The sequence below is a fragment of the Pistacia vera genome, unplaced genomic scaffold, assembly GCF_008641045.1.
Source record: "Pistacia vera cultivar Batoury unplaced genomic scaffold, PisVer_v2 Contig176, whole genome shotgun sequence".
NCBI classification, from domain to species: Eukaryota; Viridiplantae; Streptophyta; class Magnoliopsida; order Sapindales; family Anacardiaceae; genus Pistacia; species Pistacia vera.
In genome coordinates this window covers 51038-72100 of record NW_022195855.1, presented here as the reverse complement: position 1 = coordinate 72100, position 21063 = coordinate 51038, and the positions used below count along the sequence as shown (strand labels likewise).

The window sequence follows — 21063 nt, the reverse complement described above, 5'->3', positions numbered from 1 at the left end:
ATTCTAAAAATATCTCCTTGTGAAAATCTTTCGTGAAGGTCAGTCCATACATCATATGCTTTATCAATCCATAATATGCTATTAGTAATTGATGGAGAAAGTGAATGAGTGAGCCAAGATAATACCATTGTATTGCATCTTTCCCAGACTGAAAACAGAGGAATCTGTATTGGAGGGTGCTTTGATTGTGCCACTACAAACTTCAGCTTGTTCTTTGACAATAAATTAAGCCATTTTCATAGCTCGCTTCCAGGAATGGTAATTAGTGCCATTGAGAACTGGAGAGACTAAAACGAGCAGGATTTTCGTTAGGGTGCAGATAGTAAGGACTGGAAAAATTGGTGGAATCTTATTTGTTGAAGTAGTCTTGTGAATGCAGAAGCGTAATGGATTTAGAAGAGGAAAAAAAAATTTTGCTTCAATGAAGCTCTGATACCATGATAAAACCAATTCTGAAATGATTCTGAGAAAAATACTTCTTCATTTAAGAATCAAAGATTTTTCAGAATTGAATTTTAGTTACAGTAGTAGTCCTTGTATACAATGTGTTTGATAACCAACTCTTATTTTAGCTGAGTGGACAAACTAACTTCAACTACAACTAACTTCTAACTACTATTTAACAGACTGAACAGATTAACTAATTACAATAACAAAATGCTAACTAACTTGATACAAACTAACTAATTTACAGTTTCATTTTACAGTTTCATTCGTTGATGCTTCAGCTCAGCATGCTGCATGATTTCTTCAGCTTCATTATGCTGCAAGATTAATCATGAAATACCTACCTCCAGGTCTCTCAAAACTTAATTTGTTATGATTGTATACCATCATAGCAAATTATAGTCGAAGAGATCAACTCTAAATCCAATAGATAGTAAGATATGAAAGACCGAGGCCAGAAATCTTCAAACTATTTCATTGGTTATCAGCAATCTTCATCTCTTTCTTCAAAAAGTCTTCCCTGCAAAATGGTGGAGACAATATGTGAGCTTCAACTCAATAAATATGGCAATGAATTTTGTGAGAGGAGAATAATAGATTTAGATTTTTTTTTCCTTTTTTTGTTGGTTTATATAATTAAACTATCCACAAAAACTTTGAAATGCTATTCCAACCATGAGAGTTCAGCACTTACCAGATTAAAGGGAGTTATCTCTGTACTTTTCCCAGAACAGGCCTCTTCAGGCATATTACTTGAGGTTGTCTTGCAGGTTGTTCCAGGATCCATCTCTATAGCCAAACATTTATTCAACTCTGCCAGTACATCACTTATGTCTGGTCTTTCATCTACAGTTGGTCGTGCACATGAACAGGCAGCATTTGCCATTTTCTGAACAGCATTGGCATTAAATTGTCCCTGTAACCTTGGATCAATGATGTTTTGGATAGCCCCTCTTTCAATTTCAGGAATAACCCACTCAAGAATATGGTATGCGTCACTTCCTAGGTCCATATCAATTACTGCAGGCTTCCCAGTAATGAGCTCAAACAGAATAATCCCAAAACTGTAAACGTCCACTTTCCTAGTTAAGGTTTTAGATAGACGTATTCTGTATGGAAAATTTAGATGATTAGTTCATATACATCCACCAAAACGATTATTTAGCAGCACTTCTCATTCTGTTTTAATACTTACGTGGGATCTATGTATCCAAATGTGCCAGCAGGGTTAGTAGAATTAGGTCCACTTTCTGTGACAACTCTAGACAGTCCAAAATCGGCTAGTTTCGCTCTCATCTTTTCGTCAATTAAGATGTTGGAAGTCTTCAAATCTCTGTGGACTATAGGTGGCTTGGAAACATTGTGCAGATACTCTAATCCTGCAACTCCAATTAGTCAAGAGTTAACTTACTGTAAAGAGGTGAAAAAACAACCAAAGAAGATGAAGAAAAATTATAATTGTTTAGTTATGCATACAAACCTTTGGCTGCATCAATCGCAATATTAAGTCTGACTTTCCAGCTCAGGGAATCTGCATCTGTCTGCTCTGCAAATCAAAGGATGAGTCAGGTTTGTGGAGACAAATGAACTTGGGAGTTGCCAGTTAGAGAGTGTACCTTTTAAACGATTTTTCAAGTTTCCATTCTCCATGAATTCGTATATCAGTGCCTTATGTTCATCCTCATCACAGTACCCAATGAGATAAAGCAAGTGCTTATTGTGGACCGACCTTAAAAGTTCTGCCTGCAATCAAATTGAAACTGTCTGTCTGTCTTACAAAACTCTTAAGTAGTTTCAATACAAAATTTTCAAGTGTTTAAAATTTTTTGACTGCATTGTTGTATCTAACCTCTGCTCGAAACTCCTTATAGCCTTGTTTTGATGTATCAGAAAGCACCTTAACAGCGACTTTAGTGTTGTATTTCAGAACACCCAAGTAAACTTTTCCAAATCCTCCTTCTCCGATAACGGTTGCAAAATTTTTAGTAATTGTAGCAATCTCAGTGTAAGTATATGCTTCATTCTTAGATTTCAGCGATACTTGCTTCCTGTATCCAGTAATCATCCCTAAATGAACAAATACAAAATGTTACTCAAAACTTAGACTCTCGTTTGGCCAGTAAAGTAAGCCAGTCCTTCTATTTCTGTAGTTTCTTAGTCTATTCTCAAAGCTTTCTCGTAGGATTTGATGTGTTTATGAAATCGTTACATTAGTTAGGGCTAGGCTATAAAATTCTACATGGAAATTTACGGGAAGAATGAAAGAAAGATATTACCTCCTCTACTTCTCCTTTTAAACAAAACCAGAGCAATGGTGGCGAGAAGAATGAGCAAGACAACTATAGCAGATGCAATTACTGGAGTAATAAATTTCATTTTCTTTTGATGGAACGGAACAGATAGGCGAAGATCTGGATTTCCTTCAAGTCTTGCATGAAAACGAAGAAGGTAAGTTCTCATGATATGAAAGAAAAAAGAAAACAAGAGAAAGAGAAAAGAGCTTGAGGCTAAATAACCACAGGTTTTCCATGTCAAGCACTTACAGAAGAACAAAAGAGAACGAGAAAAGAAGTAAAACTTGTGATGAACCATAAGCAACTATATAAACAAAAGCATTAGCACTAAGAAGATAGAAAACCTCATCAAAAGTGTTCCACCATTGGACTTTTCCATAAGAGCATCAGGAACTGAACCAGTGAGTTTGTTCCCAGTTAAGTTCCTGCAAGTCAGACACATTATCCCCACATCCTACTCCAAAATTCATAGTTCCAATTTCAATTTCAAACTCAAAGTTAACTACTTACAGGACTTTTAGATTTAGCAGTTGTGCGAAAAATTCTGGTAACGGCCCTGTTAAGTTGTTGTATGATAAATCCCTGTAACAAAAAGAGGTAGCTCCTCTTTATGGGCTGTCGTTTTTATGGGGTTTAGCACAATAAATTTCTAGCAAAAATGTAAAACACAGTCTCCAGGCGCATATAGGTGTTTGCTAGTAATGGATCTAGATGCCAATCTGTAATCATCTGAGTCTTGACTAAAAGTGACTGAATGCTAAGAGTCAGTCACTATATTATTATGCTTACAGTGACGTTAATGCTTCGAGATTAAAGAGTGAAGTTGCTATCTCTCCTGTCAATTTGCTTGAGCTCAAATTCCTGCATCAAATTCATCAAAGAGAATGCATCACCATTAATTCTGAAATTGATGGAAAAAATAAGCGCAAATCAATTTTCAAACAGAAATTTTCTCACTCAGTTGTGCCATGTTTGGCCATTCCATAAAAACAGATTCAGTTTTGTCAAAATTTTCCCCCAAGTTGGAAGACCTTCTTTGCTTAGTCAAATTATACTACCTTTCATTGAGAATTTTTTGTCATTGAAGGAGTACTCACAATGAGATGATCCTTGGAGTAACATCGTTGGAACAATTCAAACCTTCCCAGGACAAATTACTTGGGACACATGGATCGCCTTGCCAGTTTCTAGTCACTTTGTATATTTGTTTGATATCCTTAATAGCATTAACTGTTGGATCAGTGACAAAAGGGAATTCAGTCAATTATCATTTAAGAGAAAGAGGATAAATTTCTTGCCACTAAATTGCCTTCGTGATAGTGAATGAAAACAAAGATAACCGATCTCTAAACTAGTTCTGAACAAGTTATCTTTAAGCTAATTCTTAATCTAGAGCAACAAATGAGAAGAGAAATACCATCATTAAGGTTTGTTGGTGAAAGTGGCAGCTCTACCAACACAAGAGCTTCGACGGCATTAAGGATTGGAGAAAGATTTGAACCTTCCGCTGCATAAATAGAAAAATGAAGTCGACTGCCATTGATTGGTGGATTATTTGGAGCTGTGGTTGTTTGCTTTAGGTATTCAAGACTAATAGATTCTGTAAGATTGCGTTCACCATTTAGCTCAATACGCAATTCCCTTTTCTGGCCTTCCTTAAGCTTTTCAATCTCAGTAAAGTGGAAGTAAACATAACATTGAGTAGAAGAATCTAGAGGGTCGTCAAAGTATAAACTCAGGGGAATGCTAGCATTTTGTGATTTTGCGGCAGTTTTCAGCACTTTAGCTGGTATTTTATAACCATCATCCAAACTTTGAGTATATATTGTTGACTGTGTGGAAATGACAGTCGAGTCACTGAAATTATAAGGAGTCCACAAGCGATCATAGACGTCAACTGGGTACCTAAATGAGAAACATTGATATCCGCAAATGTGAATCAATGTGATGAATAATGGTTGCCACAGGAAAATAATGAAATGCAGTACGTGATTTCAATTTGTCAATCTGTAAGTTCAAGAATTCTGTGATAAAACAACATTTTTGGGAATGCTTTAAATCATTTACCTGGTATAACGAGAAATAACACCAACATCATATCTCCTAATGGTCATGAGTGCACCATCTTGAATTTGATAAATGGAGTTGTCTAGAGGCCTTAACTCCAACACTGAAATAAAGGGTAACCCATAGCCAGTCTTTACAAGACACACATCTATGTAATCCACTGAGGGAACATGCATAATCTCAAGTACTGTTGAACTTCTGGAATCATTTACGAAATCTATAGTCACCCATTTATTAACACCAAGATATACGTCAAAAGACGGGAACTGGTTTTTGCCATCATAATTCCCATATACAAAAATAGCCTTGATTAGATAATTATGGTTTGCACCTTGTTTAGGCTTCAGTGTGTAACAATTCCTCATTCCTTGAGGAAAGCTCCTCAAAAGCCTTACCTGAAGGTGGTAAGCTGGCGCAGTGAAATTGGGAGATACCTCATTGATTTCTCCTGTATCAATGTATTTTGCATCTGACTCATAAAATAGACCAGTTTCATTATCTATGTAATCTCCACTCGTTCCACAGTCAATGCTTATGAAATCTGGAAGCCGAATTTGACAGAAAAAATATATCAAGTAGGAACTTTGCACACTGAGAAAGTAGCAGTCAATCAGCCAATTAAGATGTCATGGCCCATATTATTAAGACCATAAGTGACAGAGAGCCGCAAAGTGCTTTAAAAAGCTATACTATTCACAGAACTATTTGACTTAGGATTGATAAATAGAACACAAAGCAGAAAAATCTTTGTTTGCAGGTTGGAAATATTTTTCTAAACAATCTTTTCTAAGCATGATACACGAAATTCTAATGTGAAATGTATACTAACCAGAAGGGTCACTGGGAAGCTTCATTTCAGAGTGTTTATTATCTGCTGCAGCTAGCTTCGAGTCGCTGATAGTAACGATAACTTGAACAATGACCACCATACATAGTTCTAGAACCAAAAGTTTTTTCTGCCCACCAAACATGCTGGACTCTTTTTGGTTCCAAATTCAGTTATATTCATGTTAAATTGTTATGGGATACTTATATTTAGTGCTACCTACGTGTTTGGTTCATAAAGCGTGTATTGGACTTCAATTAAGCTAGCGGATGTCACGGGAGAGACTACTGTTTTCAGCTTGTGCCCTGTTTTAGAAGTCATCTAAACTGAGAAGAAAAGTGGGTCTTATCGCATCGCCGTCTTCCGTTGACCGAGAATCCCATTTATAAGTCAAACTTCCAACAGTAAATCAAATCTGTGCGCATTAGGCCTATATCAGGCAACATGAATTATTAAACCTAGATGTAGAAAATCAGTTCTTCTCCTATAACTCGGAGAAAAAGAAATACTATACCCATAACCTCTTCTTATAAACTTTCTTTTACAACTTCGATGTAGTAGTTTATAATTGGTCAGCTCATAATGGATCTCATCTAAGTCCTACTGATAAATTACGACTGACAAATTACGAATTATCACATCAGAATTATGAAAAAAAGTTTAAGAGAAGGGTTTCTCAGCTCGAGAATGCATTTGCTGTCCAATAACAAACAACTCTATCTCAGCATATGCCAAAACAACCTCACTTAATACAAACCTCATACATTACTTGATCAATACTGCATTTATTCTCTTAGTCATTTTAACAAACATCTTATATACTGATTCTGAATCCTCACTAACAAAGTAAAATTATTATGATAAACCAAGATTTTTTTGTTTTAAATTCATTTTTTATATATATATATATTAGCAACATGGAAAATTACGCATGTGCCCTATATCCTTTAACCATTACCGTTTGTTAACTGGGCTCAGGGGAGGATAGTGCATTTTTCATGAAAACTTAGGGGAGGTGACCAGCATTTTTTAATATTTAAGGGGTCTTGATAACATAAACTTAAACCTCAATGGAGGTTGCTGATAATAACCCATTTAAAAAAGAGTATCATGATCAAGCAATATTTTCTTGAGCAAGTCAACCTATCAACAACTAGATTTTATAACTTTGATTTTTCAAACTACCACGTTTCCTTGCCTAGTTGGCCACATAAAACATAATTTCTAAACTTTCAAGCTAAATTAGAGTTTTAGAAAAGGTTAACGTACACTTGACGCTTCCTTCGGGTTCGGCCGAGTAGTTGACAAACTTGTAGTTATAACGTATACAAGCTGCAGCCTAAGAGATGACTTGACCAGCTCTGTACTATAAGCTCCAGTCAAGTGTGGTGTGCTATCTATCTCTGTCAATTAAATTGTAGCCCAGCTGGAAAGGGTTGTCATTTTCATGGGGTTGAATCATGAATGGTAAGCTCAGTTTAAAGCTTTTAATGCTACAAACCTCAGTTAAAGTTAGGCCCTGTCCAGGAAACTTCCCAAGTTCAGAGGAAATATTGTAAAGGACCCTTTTGAAACTGAGCCAATGATAGCATCCCACATTGCCAAGGAATGTGAGCCTATCAATTTATAAGCTTTGGAGCCCTCAATTAAAACACAAAGAAAATACGTATAGATCAGACTCAAAGTAGACAATATCTATTTAATTGGTTTGAATTCAAACTTTTATAGAAACCAGCTGGCAATGTCTACAGAAAGCTAACAAATTATTATGATACATTTCTCATCTTCCAGGGCTCTCAAATTCCTAAAATATTTACATAACTCATATCTCAGTGTTTCATTTTCTACAAGTTTCCCTCTAGGTAAAGAGTTTGCATATGATGCTAAACATTAACCATGATTCAATATCTACTTTCTCCCACTTTTTTGTTTCAAGATCAACATGACTCATGTCTATTGAATTGTTTGATCCCATCACCATCATTTGACTCTCCATTCGTATCAGCATATGACTCATAGTCATAGTTGGCGTCTGGATGGAAATTGGTGGCAAATTCCATTGCGGTCTCTACACCTTTCCAAACATAATTTGTGTAAACATATTTTCAAGCCTGCATGGGATGTGGGATCAATAATGCTTCTTATACCCCTCCTTCAAGAAAGGGACTGTTGAAGAATATGAATATTTTCAACACAGCCTTTTGTCACCGTATACTGACTTGTAATCAGTTCCAAAATAAAGGAATTTAAACTATACATATCACTTTTCTCGGTCAGCCTGTTACATGCATAAATAAGAGATACAAAAAAAATCCATAAAGGAGGCTTAAAAGATTTTCTAATAATCCGAATACGTTTATTATATTTTCACAAAATGAAGAAAATTGTGCTATGTGTTGCTTTGAGGAAATATTTAGGAGTAAACAACTTTTTCCCGCCTAAGGTTTGTCTTAATGACACTTTTCCACCCAAAAAGTTTCGACATACCGCTTTCTCACCCGATGTTTATATTCTGTTAATATCCAAAATATACTTCACTTTCTCAGCCAACGTTCAGCAAGTTATCAAGAGTCAAGGTAATAAGGTTTTTGTTGAGTGGAGGCTAGTGAATCGAATGGTGGTGATCAATTGAATATTAGCTGTCAGAATCAGCCAAAAATCAGCTAAGAATAGGAAACCAGAACTGAGATTTGCGTACCCGGGTAGGAATCAGGACTGAAATGTAATTTTTATAAACTATTGGGGGTGTATTAATTTTAGAGGGTTTATTTGTAATTTTTTAAAAAGTAAGGGGCAATTAAATTATCCCAGCTACTTGGAACTGAAACCTATGTTTCAAGTTTCTCCTAGAAGCCAGGAACCGGACAGGAACAAGAATTGGTTGGTTCCAGTTCCAAATCCAAGGAACCAGCCAGTTTTGGTTCCTTTGAATTTGGGCAAGTACTTGGTAACCGCTCACCCTTAGTTTACATTGATTCCCAAGGTTTAGTGAAATGATAGTCCACATGTCGACTCAGTGTCATTTCACGAAACCTAGGGGGTGGCAAAGAATTCTCAAATTTATTGAGGGCCCATTTAGGAAGATACAATACTATTGTTTATATAATTAATAAATTGTGTTATATCTTCTTAAATTAAACTTTTATCAAAATATAAAGTGAATTAATTGTTCTAAATATTTTTCTTTTTGTACGAGCATCATTAAACATTGTACCATTAATTGTTATTTGACTTGCGGAATTTTAATTTAGTTTTTTTTTTGAATAATATCTATGAAATTATAATTAACTGTTACTGAGATAATGTATTACGTAAATAGAGATATACTTCAAAAAGAAAATATTTTCACATAAGATCAAAGCTTCAAATGGATTCTACTTTCTATAAATCTATCGCTTTACAGTTTCTTCCTTTATTTGTTTATTTATTTTGATTAATTACTTTGAATTGTATCATCATCAATTATTATTATTATTATTATTATTTTTTGTGTTTATAGTTATTTTCTTTCTTATTCTAAAGCATATATATAGGAAATTAGTTTTATTTTAGGATGAACTCGTTGATAAAGTAATTGAAATAATACTCAACATATGGAAATTTAAGTGAATTTAGAGTGAAGTATTTTATGATGAAAAAATATTATAATTATTAATGTTTGTATAAATATTAAATTAATAACATCAATTTTTTTTTTTTTTTTTTTTGTGGGTGTAAAAATTCAACAAATAATTACTATTTTTTGTATAAGAATTAATTATAATTTTATTTTATTAATGAACAGAACATGTCCACTTTCGACTTTCCATTAATAAGGGGCATTGAAAAGTGCATGTCTAAAAGGCTAATAAGTTGCTTATTTATGACCTTCACAACCTATTCGGCCAAAAAATTGTTAGTTGCCGAAACTAAGTGACGTATTATACATTTAATAAAGTTGGATATCAAGAAACAAATAACCACACACAAATATCGAATTAGTAAAGAAAAAAAAACATGCGGGATTTATCCCAATTCACCCAAATTCGGATTACGTTCAGCAGAGTCAAAATTATTGAAATATTTTCTCATCTCTCTTATATACTATGATTTGTCATCACATTCATACGAGAGAATAATATCTTTATAAGAGAAACCTAATACAACTAGTCAATTGGGATCTTTATTCCCGAGGCTAACCCTATTGGGAGTTTCAATCCTTAGAGAAACTTTCAGAGGGTCGTCATGCCAAATTGTAGTAGTTCATGACACAGAACAATAAGTTCAAAACCAACCAATCAAAATATGCTTAACAAGATATGGTCAATTACCGAAATTAATCACACCTCAAACTCAATCCTCAACTCCAATATACAATAAAAGATATAATGAAACAGGTCTTGTATGAAAGGACAGAGTCCGGAAATCCTCAAACTACTCCATCGATTATCAGGAGCCCATATCTCTTATATCAAAAAGCTTACTCTGCAAAATGGTGGAGAAAATATGTGAGTGCCGACTCAATAAATATGGCTATGAATCTTGTGAGAGGAGAATAGTAGGTATAATTTTCTTTTTGGTAAATTTGTTGGTGAGAGTTCAGTACTTACCAAGGAATGACAGCCAACTCTAAACCGTGACCGGAAGAAGGCTCTTCCGGCAGATTGGATGAAGCTGACATGAAGCTGTCTGTCATGCAGGTTGTTCCAGGATTCATCTCTATAGCCAAACCTTCTGTCTTGCAGGTTGTTCCAGGATCCATCTCTATAGCCAAACATTCCCTTAATCCTACCAGTATATCACTTATGTCTGGTCTTCCATTTACATCTGGTTGTGCACATAAACTTGCAATATTTGCCATTTTCCGAACAGCATTGGCATTGAATTCTCCTTCAAACCTGGGATCAACAATATTTTTAATATCCCCACTTTTAATTTCAGGGTCAACCCAATGAAGAATATGGTATACGCCACTTTCTTGGTCTTTTTTAATTATTGCAGGCTTCCCGGTGATCAGCTCAAACAGAATTATCCCGAAGCTATAAATGTCCATTTTCCTGGTTAAGATACTAGAATCCCGCAGTCTGTACGGAAAATTTAGATCATTAGTTCAAAGACATCCGCCCAAACGATTAGATTGCAGCACTTCTCATTCTTAACTTTGACAACATTTGAATTAGGATTTGTTAATCTAATATCAGTACAATTTCATAAAACATATTCTCAATAACATAACTGTACATAAATTCATCATGTTTTAATACTTACTTGGGATCTATGTATCCAAGTGTTCCAGCAGGGACAGTTGAATTAGGGCCACTTTCTGGGACGACCCTAGAGAGCCCAAAATCAGCTAGTTTAGCTTGCATCTTGTCGTCAAGTAAGATGTTGGTAGTCTTCAAATCTCTGTGGACTATAGGTGGCCTGCAAACATTGTGCAGATACTCTAATCCTGCAACTCCAGTAAGACAATTTACCGTAAAGATGTGAAAGAACAACGGAAGAAAATAAAGAAAAACAATTATGTATTTAGATATGAGTGCAAACCCTTGGCTGAATCTATGGCAATATTAATTCTGTCTTTCCACCTCAGCAAATTTGCATCTGGTTTCCCTGATATCAAAACATAACATCTTGTCTTTTTAGTCAGGCTTGTTGACGCAAATGAACTTGGGAGTTGAGAGTTAGAGAGCAGAAAAACACGAACCAGGAAATCCTGGATGATTCTCAATATCTTGCATACCTCTTAAATGATGTCTCAAGTTTCCATTTTTCATGAATTCATATATCAGTGCCTTATGTTCATCCTCATCACAGTACCCGATGAGATGAACCAAGTGCTTGTTGTGGACCGTCCTTAACTGTTCTGCCTGCAATCAAATTTGAACTGTCAGTCTGCCTTACCAAACTATTTATAGTTTCAACATCGAACATAAATTCAAGTGATGTAAATTCTGGCTGGCTGCATTGATGTATCTTACCTCTGCTCGAAACTCCTTATAGCCTTGTTTTGATGTACCAGAAAGCACCTTAACAGCTACTTTAGTGTTACATCCCACATTGCCGAGGTAAACTTTTCCAAACCCTCCTTCTCCGATGACAGTTGTTAAATTGTTGGTAATGGTAAGAATCTCAGAGTAAGTGTATGCTTCGTCCTGAGATTTCATTGACACATTCTTCTGGTATCTATTTACTGTCACCAAATGAATAAATATGGTCAGTTTTCTTCAACAATATTTGCCAGAAAAAAAATCATAATGTTAAATGGATTCCAAGAGTAGTTCCATTCTTCACTTATAGTATTCTCTTGTTTCTGTTCCACAATATCAATTCCAAGTTTTAATTGTGTACCCTTTTTTAGTTAAGTCTAACATTTTTGACCCTTAAGGGCTGTTTGGATCGGGGGTATAAAAGATAATGGGATTAATCTTTATTTATTTTGTAAGATTCATGTGTTTGGTTTGCAAATAATAAAATATTACTGTAATCTTTTATTGCAAATATTGTTTACTATTAGCAATGTGGGGGTAATCTTATTATCTTATTAGGGAGTGTTATTAAAATATTACCGGGGTAATCTGATTTTTCTACCCATTTTGCCCTTAATTAAAAACACATTTTGGACACAATTGCCCTCAAACGTCTACCAAATAAGAATTACCCAGGCCCCTACATAGAAATTAGCTAAAACACCACAACCACAAAAAAGTTTAAAAGTTAACAAAATACCCCCAGCCACCCAAGACGACTAACGCCGGCCGTGGCTTACCATCACTAGCTGCTGGCGTCAGTCACTATAATGGTGTACAACCAGCGAGATCTAGCCAGTCATGCGCCGGTAAGGCCTTTTCCGCCCATGGATCTGTGATTCATAACTAGAAACGGCCAGATCTGGTGTTTTTATGGCCATGAAGATGTGGTTGTGACATTTCACGGCCACAAATCTCGCCTTTTCATGGCTAGATCTGTGGCCGTTTCACGGCCACATCTTTGGCCATGAAATGGCCATAGATTTGGCCATTTTTGGCCATGGATTTGTGATCCATGGCCATTTCTGACTTTGCCGGCGTACGACCGGCCATATACAGCTAGTCATGCGCCATTCTGTCGACTGCCGACGGTGGTGGTTGGCTGCCAGCAGTGGCTTGGGGTGGGAGGGGATGATTTTACTACAAATTAAAGTTTTATATAGCTGGAGTATTTTAGCAAAATTTCAAATGTATGGGGGTTAAAAGAAATGATTAAAATAATAATAATAATAATAAATAAATACTATTATATTAATATTTAAAAAGGGGGACAATTTAGTAATCTATATAACATACCCACTCATTTATCCTCCCAACCAAACATATTATTCTTTAATTTATTCGAACCAACCAAGCATATTTTTTAAACATTCTCAGTAATCTTCAAGGTGATCTTTCTTTCTGTTAATATAATATATCTCTATAATAAAACATTATATGATCCAAACGCCCCCTAAAGTGTTATAAAATTACTCATTTAATTAAAGACTATATATTAATATCTTGTTTGTCTTTCACAATTCAGATTTGTCACCCACTATCAGCATAATGACTTTCTAATCGAATTGATTCAGTTTGTGAAAGTATGGTAAAATTTTGAAATCATAAATTAAGTTGCAAAGTTTCCGGTGAGTTTTGATCTACTTTGAAATTCATTAAACTAATTATGATAGGACTATAAATTTACAATGAGGGAAGAAAAAAAAAGAAAGTATTACCTTTTCTTTTCCCTCTGCAAAATGCGAAGTACATACTGAGCACCACAACAATAGTGACAACAATAGAAACAGCAATAATGAGCATTTTTCGCTTTCCATGGGTTGGAGCTGGCTTATCTGTATCTCCTTCCAGTCCTTCCAGACTTGAGCAGGGTAAATTTACATGATAATGTATGCAGAAAGAAAAGTAGCAAATAAGATACAAAAAGCTGAGGAACAGAATTCTTGCCAGTAATTTTCTATAACCATGCAGACAAACTGAAGCATCGGCATTAAGATGAGTAGAATACCTCAACAGCAAGGTTTTATCTTTGACCTTTTCCAAAAGAGCACCAGGAACTGAAGTGAACCTGTTTCCAGTTAAGTTCCTAGAATTCAAAAACAGATCATCAGCACTTCAAATCTTAAAACTTATAATTGTAATATAAACTTGAAAGTTAACTACTTACAGGACTTTTAGATTGGGCAGTCGTGCTAAAAATTCTGGTATTGACCCGTTCAAGTTATTATACGATAAATCCCTGTAAACAAAAGGAGATGGAAACTTATTATAGGACCTGTAATGGTATAACCCATATAATATATATAGTGGTTCCTTTTAATGTACATATAAAATCCCAATTAGACTCCGGATTAAAGCAGTTAAACGCTTCATTAGTGAACACTCTAGTTGGCAATCTGTAATCCTTAGGAGACAAATGTTGTTTCTGATCCACTTGTGCAAGATAACCAAAAGGTAAGAGTTAGAGACAATTAACACAGCATATAAAAGATTGTAAATGATGTGTTAATAACCTCATCAAAATAAAATGATGTGAGTGGAAAAGATGAAACCAAGAAAATCTAGTGATAAGGTAATCATGTGAAGAGAACATGTACAAGTTTATATTTGCAACAGGTAAAAGGTTATTTTTCTATAGCTATAAATGGTATCAAATCATATAACATAGTTTTATACTCACAAAACTTCTATTGCTTCAAGATTCGAGAATGAATGAGCTATCTCACTCAAATTGCTTGAGCTCAAATTCCTGTTTCAAATTTATAGAACAAAAACCTAATTACCATTATCTCCTAATTCACAAAAGAAAAGAAAAGAATATGAGCAATTCAAACCAATAACAGGTTAATCTGAATCCAAATAGATTATGAAGCATGACTGATGTAATTTTCAATTGTATGGAATTGAGGAACATATTCAATTAGTTCCGAATATGTTCCTCAATTCCATACAACTGAGAATTAATCCAGTCAAACATCATAATCTGATATTTTGTTTATACATATTCCATTCCTTTAGGAAGGACTTTCTCTTCTAAATAGCCTGAAAGACATTTAGTGCCTGTTCAAGTTTCCGGTGGATTTTATAAAAGAACCTCAGGCTGCTTAATTTAGAAGGGAACTCACAGTGATATGATCCTTGGATTTGTGTCATTGTTGCAACTCAGACCATTCCATGAGAAACTACTAGGGAGACATGGATCGCCTTGCCAGTTTCTAATCACTTTGTAAGTTGTCTTTATATCTCTGATAGCGTTAACTGTTGTTTCCGGAGACAAGAAAGGAGTCAGTTCATTCTTATTGGACGTATAAAAGTCAGTTAATTATCGATGAATTTAAATTAGAAAAAACTTATTGCTATCATGATTTGAGTAATTAGCAGGCTGACATGGTTCATGCATCTAATTTATAACGAGGACTATGTGTCATAAATTTGAGGAAGGCTTATGCAATACCAGATAGATGTAAATACAGCTATTTCTAACTCTAGAAACAACAAAAAAAAGTAGAAAAATACCATCATTAGGGTATGTCGGTGAAAGTGGGAGCTCTAAAGACACAAAAGCTTCGAAAGCATTAAGCATTGGAGGAATTGGAGGAAAGTAATTAGAATCAGAACCTTCTACTGTATAGATAGAAAAGCTAAGTCGGGTACCATTATTGTATGATCATTTGGGGTTATTGTTATTGGTTTTAGGTATTCAAGTGTTACTTCTGTAAGATTTCTTCCATTCAGATTAATCAGCAACACCCTCTTCTGGTTAAGTTTCCTGATTTCTGTAAAGTGGAAGTAAACATAGCATTGAGAAGTAGAATCTGAGGGTTGAAAAACAAACTCAAAGGACTCATAGCATCCTGGGATGTTGCAGCAGTCTTCAGTACTTCATCTGGTACTTTATAATTACCATCATCGATGTTTGGAGAGTATATGGTTGAGTCTGTGGAAATGGGATTCCAGTCATCGAAGTTGAGATCAAACCAAATGCGATCATAGGAATCACCAGGGTACCTAAATATATATGAGATGTATAAAAGTGCATAATGAGACAATACATTCCATAATTAGTGGAACAGTTGGCTCAAATAATACTAGTTCGTACACAAAGAATAAATATTAGAGGTCATAAAAATGAATCTATGATATGAAAAAGGTCACCGATAATTGAAATATAGTTGCGGCTAGAAAATTTATGAAATCCAGTATAGTACGCTTGGACCCAAAACTTTTATCCAGAAAAGATTCTTTTGATAAATATAACAATGTCGATAAGTATTTTGTTAAGAACCCCTTTTCGGTTGGCACAGATCTCAGTTACCTGATACTGCCAGTACCCTGTTGATTATGTTGGCCACCAACGTCATATCTCCTAACGGTTCTCTTTGCCTCGTTTTTTCCCATTTGATATGTATTGGTGTCCGCCAACGTCCGTAACTCCAAGACAGAAATAAAGGGTATTCCGTTGCCAGTGTTTACCAGACACACATCTATGTAATCCACCGTGGGAACATGAATAATTTCATAATAGTAACTTGAAGCAGTTGAAGCATTGTGAGTCACCCATCTATTAACACCTAGGTACAGGTCAAATATTGGGAACTGGTTCTTGTTGTCATAGTTCCCATACATAAAGGATGCTCTGATGAGATAATTATTGTTTGCACCTTGTTTGGGATTCAGGGTGTAACAATTCCTTGTTCCTTGAGGAAAGCTCCTCAAATTCTTCATTTGCTGTTTATAAAGCCCTTCGGCGAGGTTAGAAGATAGCTGGTGAATTTCTCCTGTGTCGATATATTTCATATCTGACTCATAAACTAGCCCAGTTTCATCGTCTTTGTAATCTCCACTAGCCCGGCAGTCAATGCTTATGAAACCTGGATATCACATTTGACAGAAAGAAAATTGAGTGAGACATAGACACTTATACCAGCTAATATGAAATTAATTCAATTTCAGATCTCAACATACCATCTTTTTTAACTAGACCGGATAAGACAACTATTTTAATAGAACATGTAATAGTCAAATAAGAAAATTTCTTCTCACATATAATTGACAAATACAAGCTTTATACGTAGCTAACTCCTAATTTCTCTTTATCTAAACTCTCACCCTTTTTCTAGCATTTACTCTTTAAGTCAATTTCCTTAATCGGTTGATATTACACATCCCAATCTACTGATATATGATTGGAATTTGTTTATCATCTAAATGACTCAAAAAAATACACTAATATCAAAGATCTGAATGATTTGTCATGTATATTCGGTTTATCAACTATTAAGCCAAACATATGTTTAAAAATCTTAAAAGATAACCACACAGTAATTATATATGTTTGACTGAACTGATCTCTATGTTGGTATCATTGAAAACACTTCTTTTTCTGATGTAAAATCAGTCAAGAAGTAGTTTTGTTTCATTAAGATGAAAGTCAAGGCGTAATATCATAAGGAATCAAACTTTAAAACCTTAAAAGAGGAGGTTTTACAAGCTTCTATAGCTAGCTAGGAACCCTTTTAATTTCATCAAACTATGAAATAAAGATGAGCATAATAACCAATTTTTTTAACTTCAAATATAAAATGTAAGTTGTTAAATCACCAGCAGAGACGTCATCGGATAGCTTCCTTGCAGCTTGTTCATCATACGCCTCACCTAGCTTTGAGTTGCAGACCACTGAAACTGAGACCAGCCACAGCTTTAGAGCCAAAAACAAAACCTGCCTATCAAGCATTTGGTATTTTCCCAACATACACAGTATTAATAAGAGATGGCAATTATCACTGTCGAAAGATGAAACACTTGTGATTACTCTCGTTCTTCTCTCCAATAATTATATCTCTGAAATTCTAACTTATGAGATTGAAGGAAACATCTGAGAAAGCATCTGACACTAATCAAGAAAGACACGCACTGCCAGTATTGATTGATGTTCCTATCTTTCATACTGCTTTGTGCCTTTGTGGGTCTCCCAGATTGATTAAAGCGAGGTTTTTGACATGGACAACCCGAGCTTTAGTGACAGATACAAAGAGATCCACAAGTTTTAGAATTAAACCTTACACCCTGATAGTTTCATAATAGAAAATTTACACCATTGTAATTGAATGATGTTTGTGCAAAGTGACCATCATAAGAGTAAAATATATGACTCAATTAAAAAAATAATAATAATAAGTTTTTTTATTTTTCAAATACCTTATCGAATTGTCAAAGTTTAATATTTTTTAAATTATTTTATATATTGAATAATTTGATCATATGATAAATGTAAGATATTAGGTTCTTTGTGTTACAGGAGAAAAGATAAAATAAAGGTGTATTACTCATTGTACTAAGATTTTGTATTTGAATTAACTTTACACAAAGTGTTTATCAATTACAAAGGTGTAAGTGTTCCATTATGAAACTATAACAAGTGTAAGTACTTCATTATCAAATCTATGGGTCTTCTTACTTCACTAAACTTAAGGGTAACCTCTTACTGAACCAGAGGTAATTTCTTGCACGAGAATTTAATTTTAATATAGATTTAGAAAGTGATATTGCAGTCCGCTGCCACTGCCATAATATAAAACTTTTATTAAATATGATCAAAATCCTCTAATGATAATCATTTAACCGGCCGGGATTGTAGTGTCACTTTCCAAACCTATTGGATCAAAGGGACTTTCTCCATTGCCTTGGAATCATCCTCTCAAAGTTGGACAAAACAAGAAACTCAGTCCTTTTTTGTGACATGCATGTGATGAGTGAACTAATTAACAAGTCAGCAAAAGGTGGGGGTTCAACATGTGCAGAAATCTTGAAGAATATTATGCTGAGAAATGAGGGAATTTCTACGAAACAGGGTGACAGTTTCCATGGTATCCACTATTGGAACCTACGAAAAAGTGATGGAGGCCATTGGATCAATCCGAAAAGAGTGATAGGAATAATTTAACAGCACAAAATGAAAGATAACCTTACCCATCATTTGTTAAATTTTATTTTATCTTATACAGTTTTCTTTATATTGAAATAATTTTAATTTCTTATGTTCAAGAGGAATTTGAGAAAGATTACAGTTTTCTCAAGTTTAGGGTTGAAGAAGGTTATGTATGCGATGGAAAAAGATATAAACATCCTTTAACCGCTAGAAGTTGAGAATAGGTAGGTGGTTTGTAAAACAAGGGTTATCAAATTTCTGCAAAAAAAGTAAGGTACGAAAACGTAATTCGGCACTTTCATATTGAGTGGCTTGACTTACTTTAATTGACGAGTTAACAAGTCAGTCAACACGCTTTGGCCTTCTAAGACAAGTTTTTCAAAACTCTCCAGTTGCGTGACCCATTAATGTTGAAGTGGTCGACAACTCTAACATGCTTGTCACTGATCTATTTTGTTTCTTCATTTGTTTAAGTTCTAATCAAAGAGTTTGTATATCATAGAACTGTTTGACTGTTATGCTTCTTTTAATATATATCTATAAATCATTTGCTACTCATGCTAGCTATTCCAAGAATTTAAAGCTCCTTTACCAATCAGCAGAGAAAATACTGAAGGACCAAATTCTATTGGTCAATAACTACTGAAACTTCATTGAGGCTCAAGTGCTTAACGTCTAGTTTTCACATTTGCTTGGTGAGCTTCCTCAGGTCAATATTTATATTTCCTTTCTTTCAGTGTGTCTTCCTTGCAAAATAAATTTCTTTCAATTATATAATACTTTCTCTCAATGCTTTGTGTTTTTCTTCATGCTAACAAGGCTAGGATGAAGAAATTATGTTATTGATTAGCAGAGGAAATGCTCAAGACCAAAGCAATTAATTATGAAATTTAGAAGGAATTTTTTTCGAATATGTACTCAATTACGATTCCTAATGTGAAGAATCCCCTAAAAGACAATTTATTTATTCTTTAGAATTTTAGGTTAGAGTTTTGGCTGTAATTTTTTTTTTTGGTAGATTCTTCAAGTGAGAATCATGATCAGAATTAAAAAATTAAAAAATAAAGATGTATGCATTAGACAATTTCATTCCTTTGTATAACTTTTAACAAAGTTTATATTTGAAGGCCTATTGTTGGTATTTAATCAAATATATTAATTCCTTTTCACAAACTCAATCAATTAGGTGTCAAAAGTAGAATAATAGAATTAATTAATCTGACTTTAAGTCAATGCATATACAACAAAAATTAATGAAGAATCGGGCCTATGTCACATAATTACACAATTTATTTATAGCAATTAGTTGTTAAGAGTTATTCCATTCACATCAACTTTGTTACTGTTATTTCATTCACGTCAACTTTGTCACATACTTTCTTGAATTATCAGGTGTGTGGGTACTCCTTTGTCCAATTAATTAATTAATCCTACCATATGTGCAAGTGTCACACATTTTTTAGTATTATCTTTGTTGACATTAGTCAATAAATTATTACTTATAAATTAATTTCATTTATGCATATCATAAGTTTCAGCTTTAAAACTAGAATAATACAAGATTTAATGTAAAATAAATCAATACAAATTGAGTTTATATACAAAATTTATATTTGTAGAATTACTCTTAAAAATAAAATCAGTACTATTTATTCAACATGATTGAACTTTAGCCAAATTCATTAACTATGTGCCTCTAGTTATAACTAAATTAAGTAATTGGATCATCTTATTGGCCTTTAATATCAAGTAATTGGCAATATGATGGTTTTTTTTTTTTTTTTTTTTTTCCGGCTTTTGTTAAAGTATTTTTGGACTTTTGTGAAACAAGATGAAACCAACTTAGAATATTTAACCACCACTAGGTGGCCTGATATTAAAAGAGCAAATGAGGATCTAACATAATCTCATTTTACTAGGATAAGTGTGGGTTGGTCATTTTAAAGCACAATAAGCTTCCTTTTTGTAAAAAAATTTGGTAGAAAGTGAAAAAGATAACCTTTAAATATAGTTAATTGATTAGGTGATAAAAATAATCTTGTAGAAACATTTATATAAAGTTATTAATTAAGGGACAAGAAGTGGAAAATAAGAGAGTGCGATAAGAGGAGATTTAATTACAAAGAAAAATGTGATCTTAATTGTTAATGTCCATCACTTTAAAAAAATTATAGTATAATATATTAATTGTTGACTTAGGAGTCAATACATAATCAATATTCCTGCACCAAACTTAAGGTACGAAAATGTAATTCGTCACTCTCATATTTAGTGGCTTGACCTTGACTTACTTTAAATGACAAAGTTAACGAGTCAGTCAACACTCGGCGTTTTATGACCCCTTTATTCTCTGAACTTTTTGAAACTTTAACCTTTTGGGTCTACCCCTGATAAGGGGTGATCTTGCAGGCATCTTTCCTGGCGCATTATTTGATTGATTCAACTCGTTCAAGTTTGAGCATCAAACAATCCACTTGAGTTGACTTGCCGTTA

At 34.2% G+C, this 21063-nt stretch overlaps 2 protein-coding genes across 2 annotated transcripts; both read right to left on the bottom strand.

Annotated features, from left to right (window-relative positions):
* Positions 1-777: 777 nt before the first annotated feature.
* LOC116126163 (probable LRR receptor-like serine/threonine-protein kinase At1g07560) lies at positions 778-5899 on the bottom strand. The gene is made up of 14 exons (XM_031411863.1): positions 5638-5899; positions 4809-5349; positions 4159-4646; positions 3839-3971; positions 3531-3602; positions 3252-3323; positions 3086-3166; positions 2724-2875; positions 2297-2514; positions 2064-2190; positions 1928-1993; positions 1643-1826; positions 1142-1556; positions 778-967 (listed from the first exon to the last, which is right to left on the bottom strand). Exons 1-14 carry the CDS (start codon positions 5777-5779, stop codon positions 932-934), a joined length of 2727 nt encoding a protein of 908 aa, XP_031267723.1. The 5' UTR covers positions 5780-5899; the 3' UTR covers positions 778-931.
* A 3848-nt stretch (positions 5900-9747) lies between these two features.
* LOC116126152 (probable LRR receptor-like serine/threonine-protein kinase At1g51810) lies at positions 9748-17376 on the bottom strand. The gene is made up of 15 exons (XM_031411854.1): positions 17244-17376; positions 15958-16513; positions 15478-15650; positions 15159-15266; positions 14768-14900; positions 14323-14391; positions 13810-13881; positions 13651-13728; positions 13361-13503; positions 11595-11806; positions 11357-11483; positions 11161-11226; positions 10882-11065; positions 10224-10697; positions 9748-10098 (listed from the first exon to the last, which is right to left on the bottom strand). Coding segments are annotated over exons 1-15 (2529 nt in total). The 3' UTR covers positions 9748-10097.
* Between the last annotated feature and the right edge of the window lie 3687 nt (positions 17377-21063).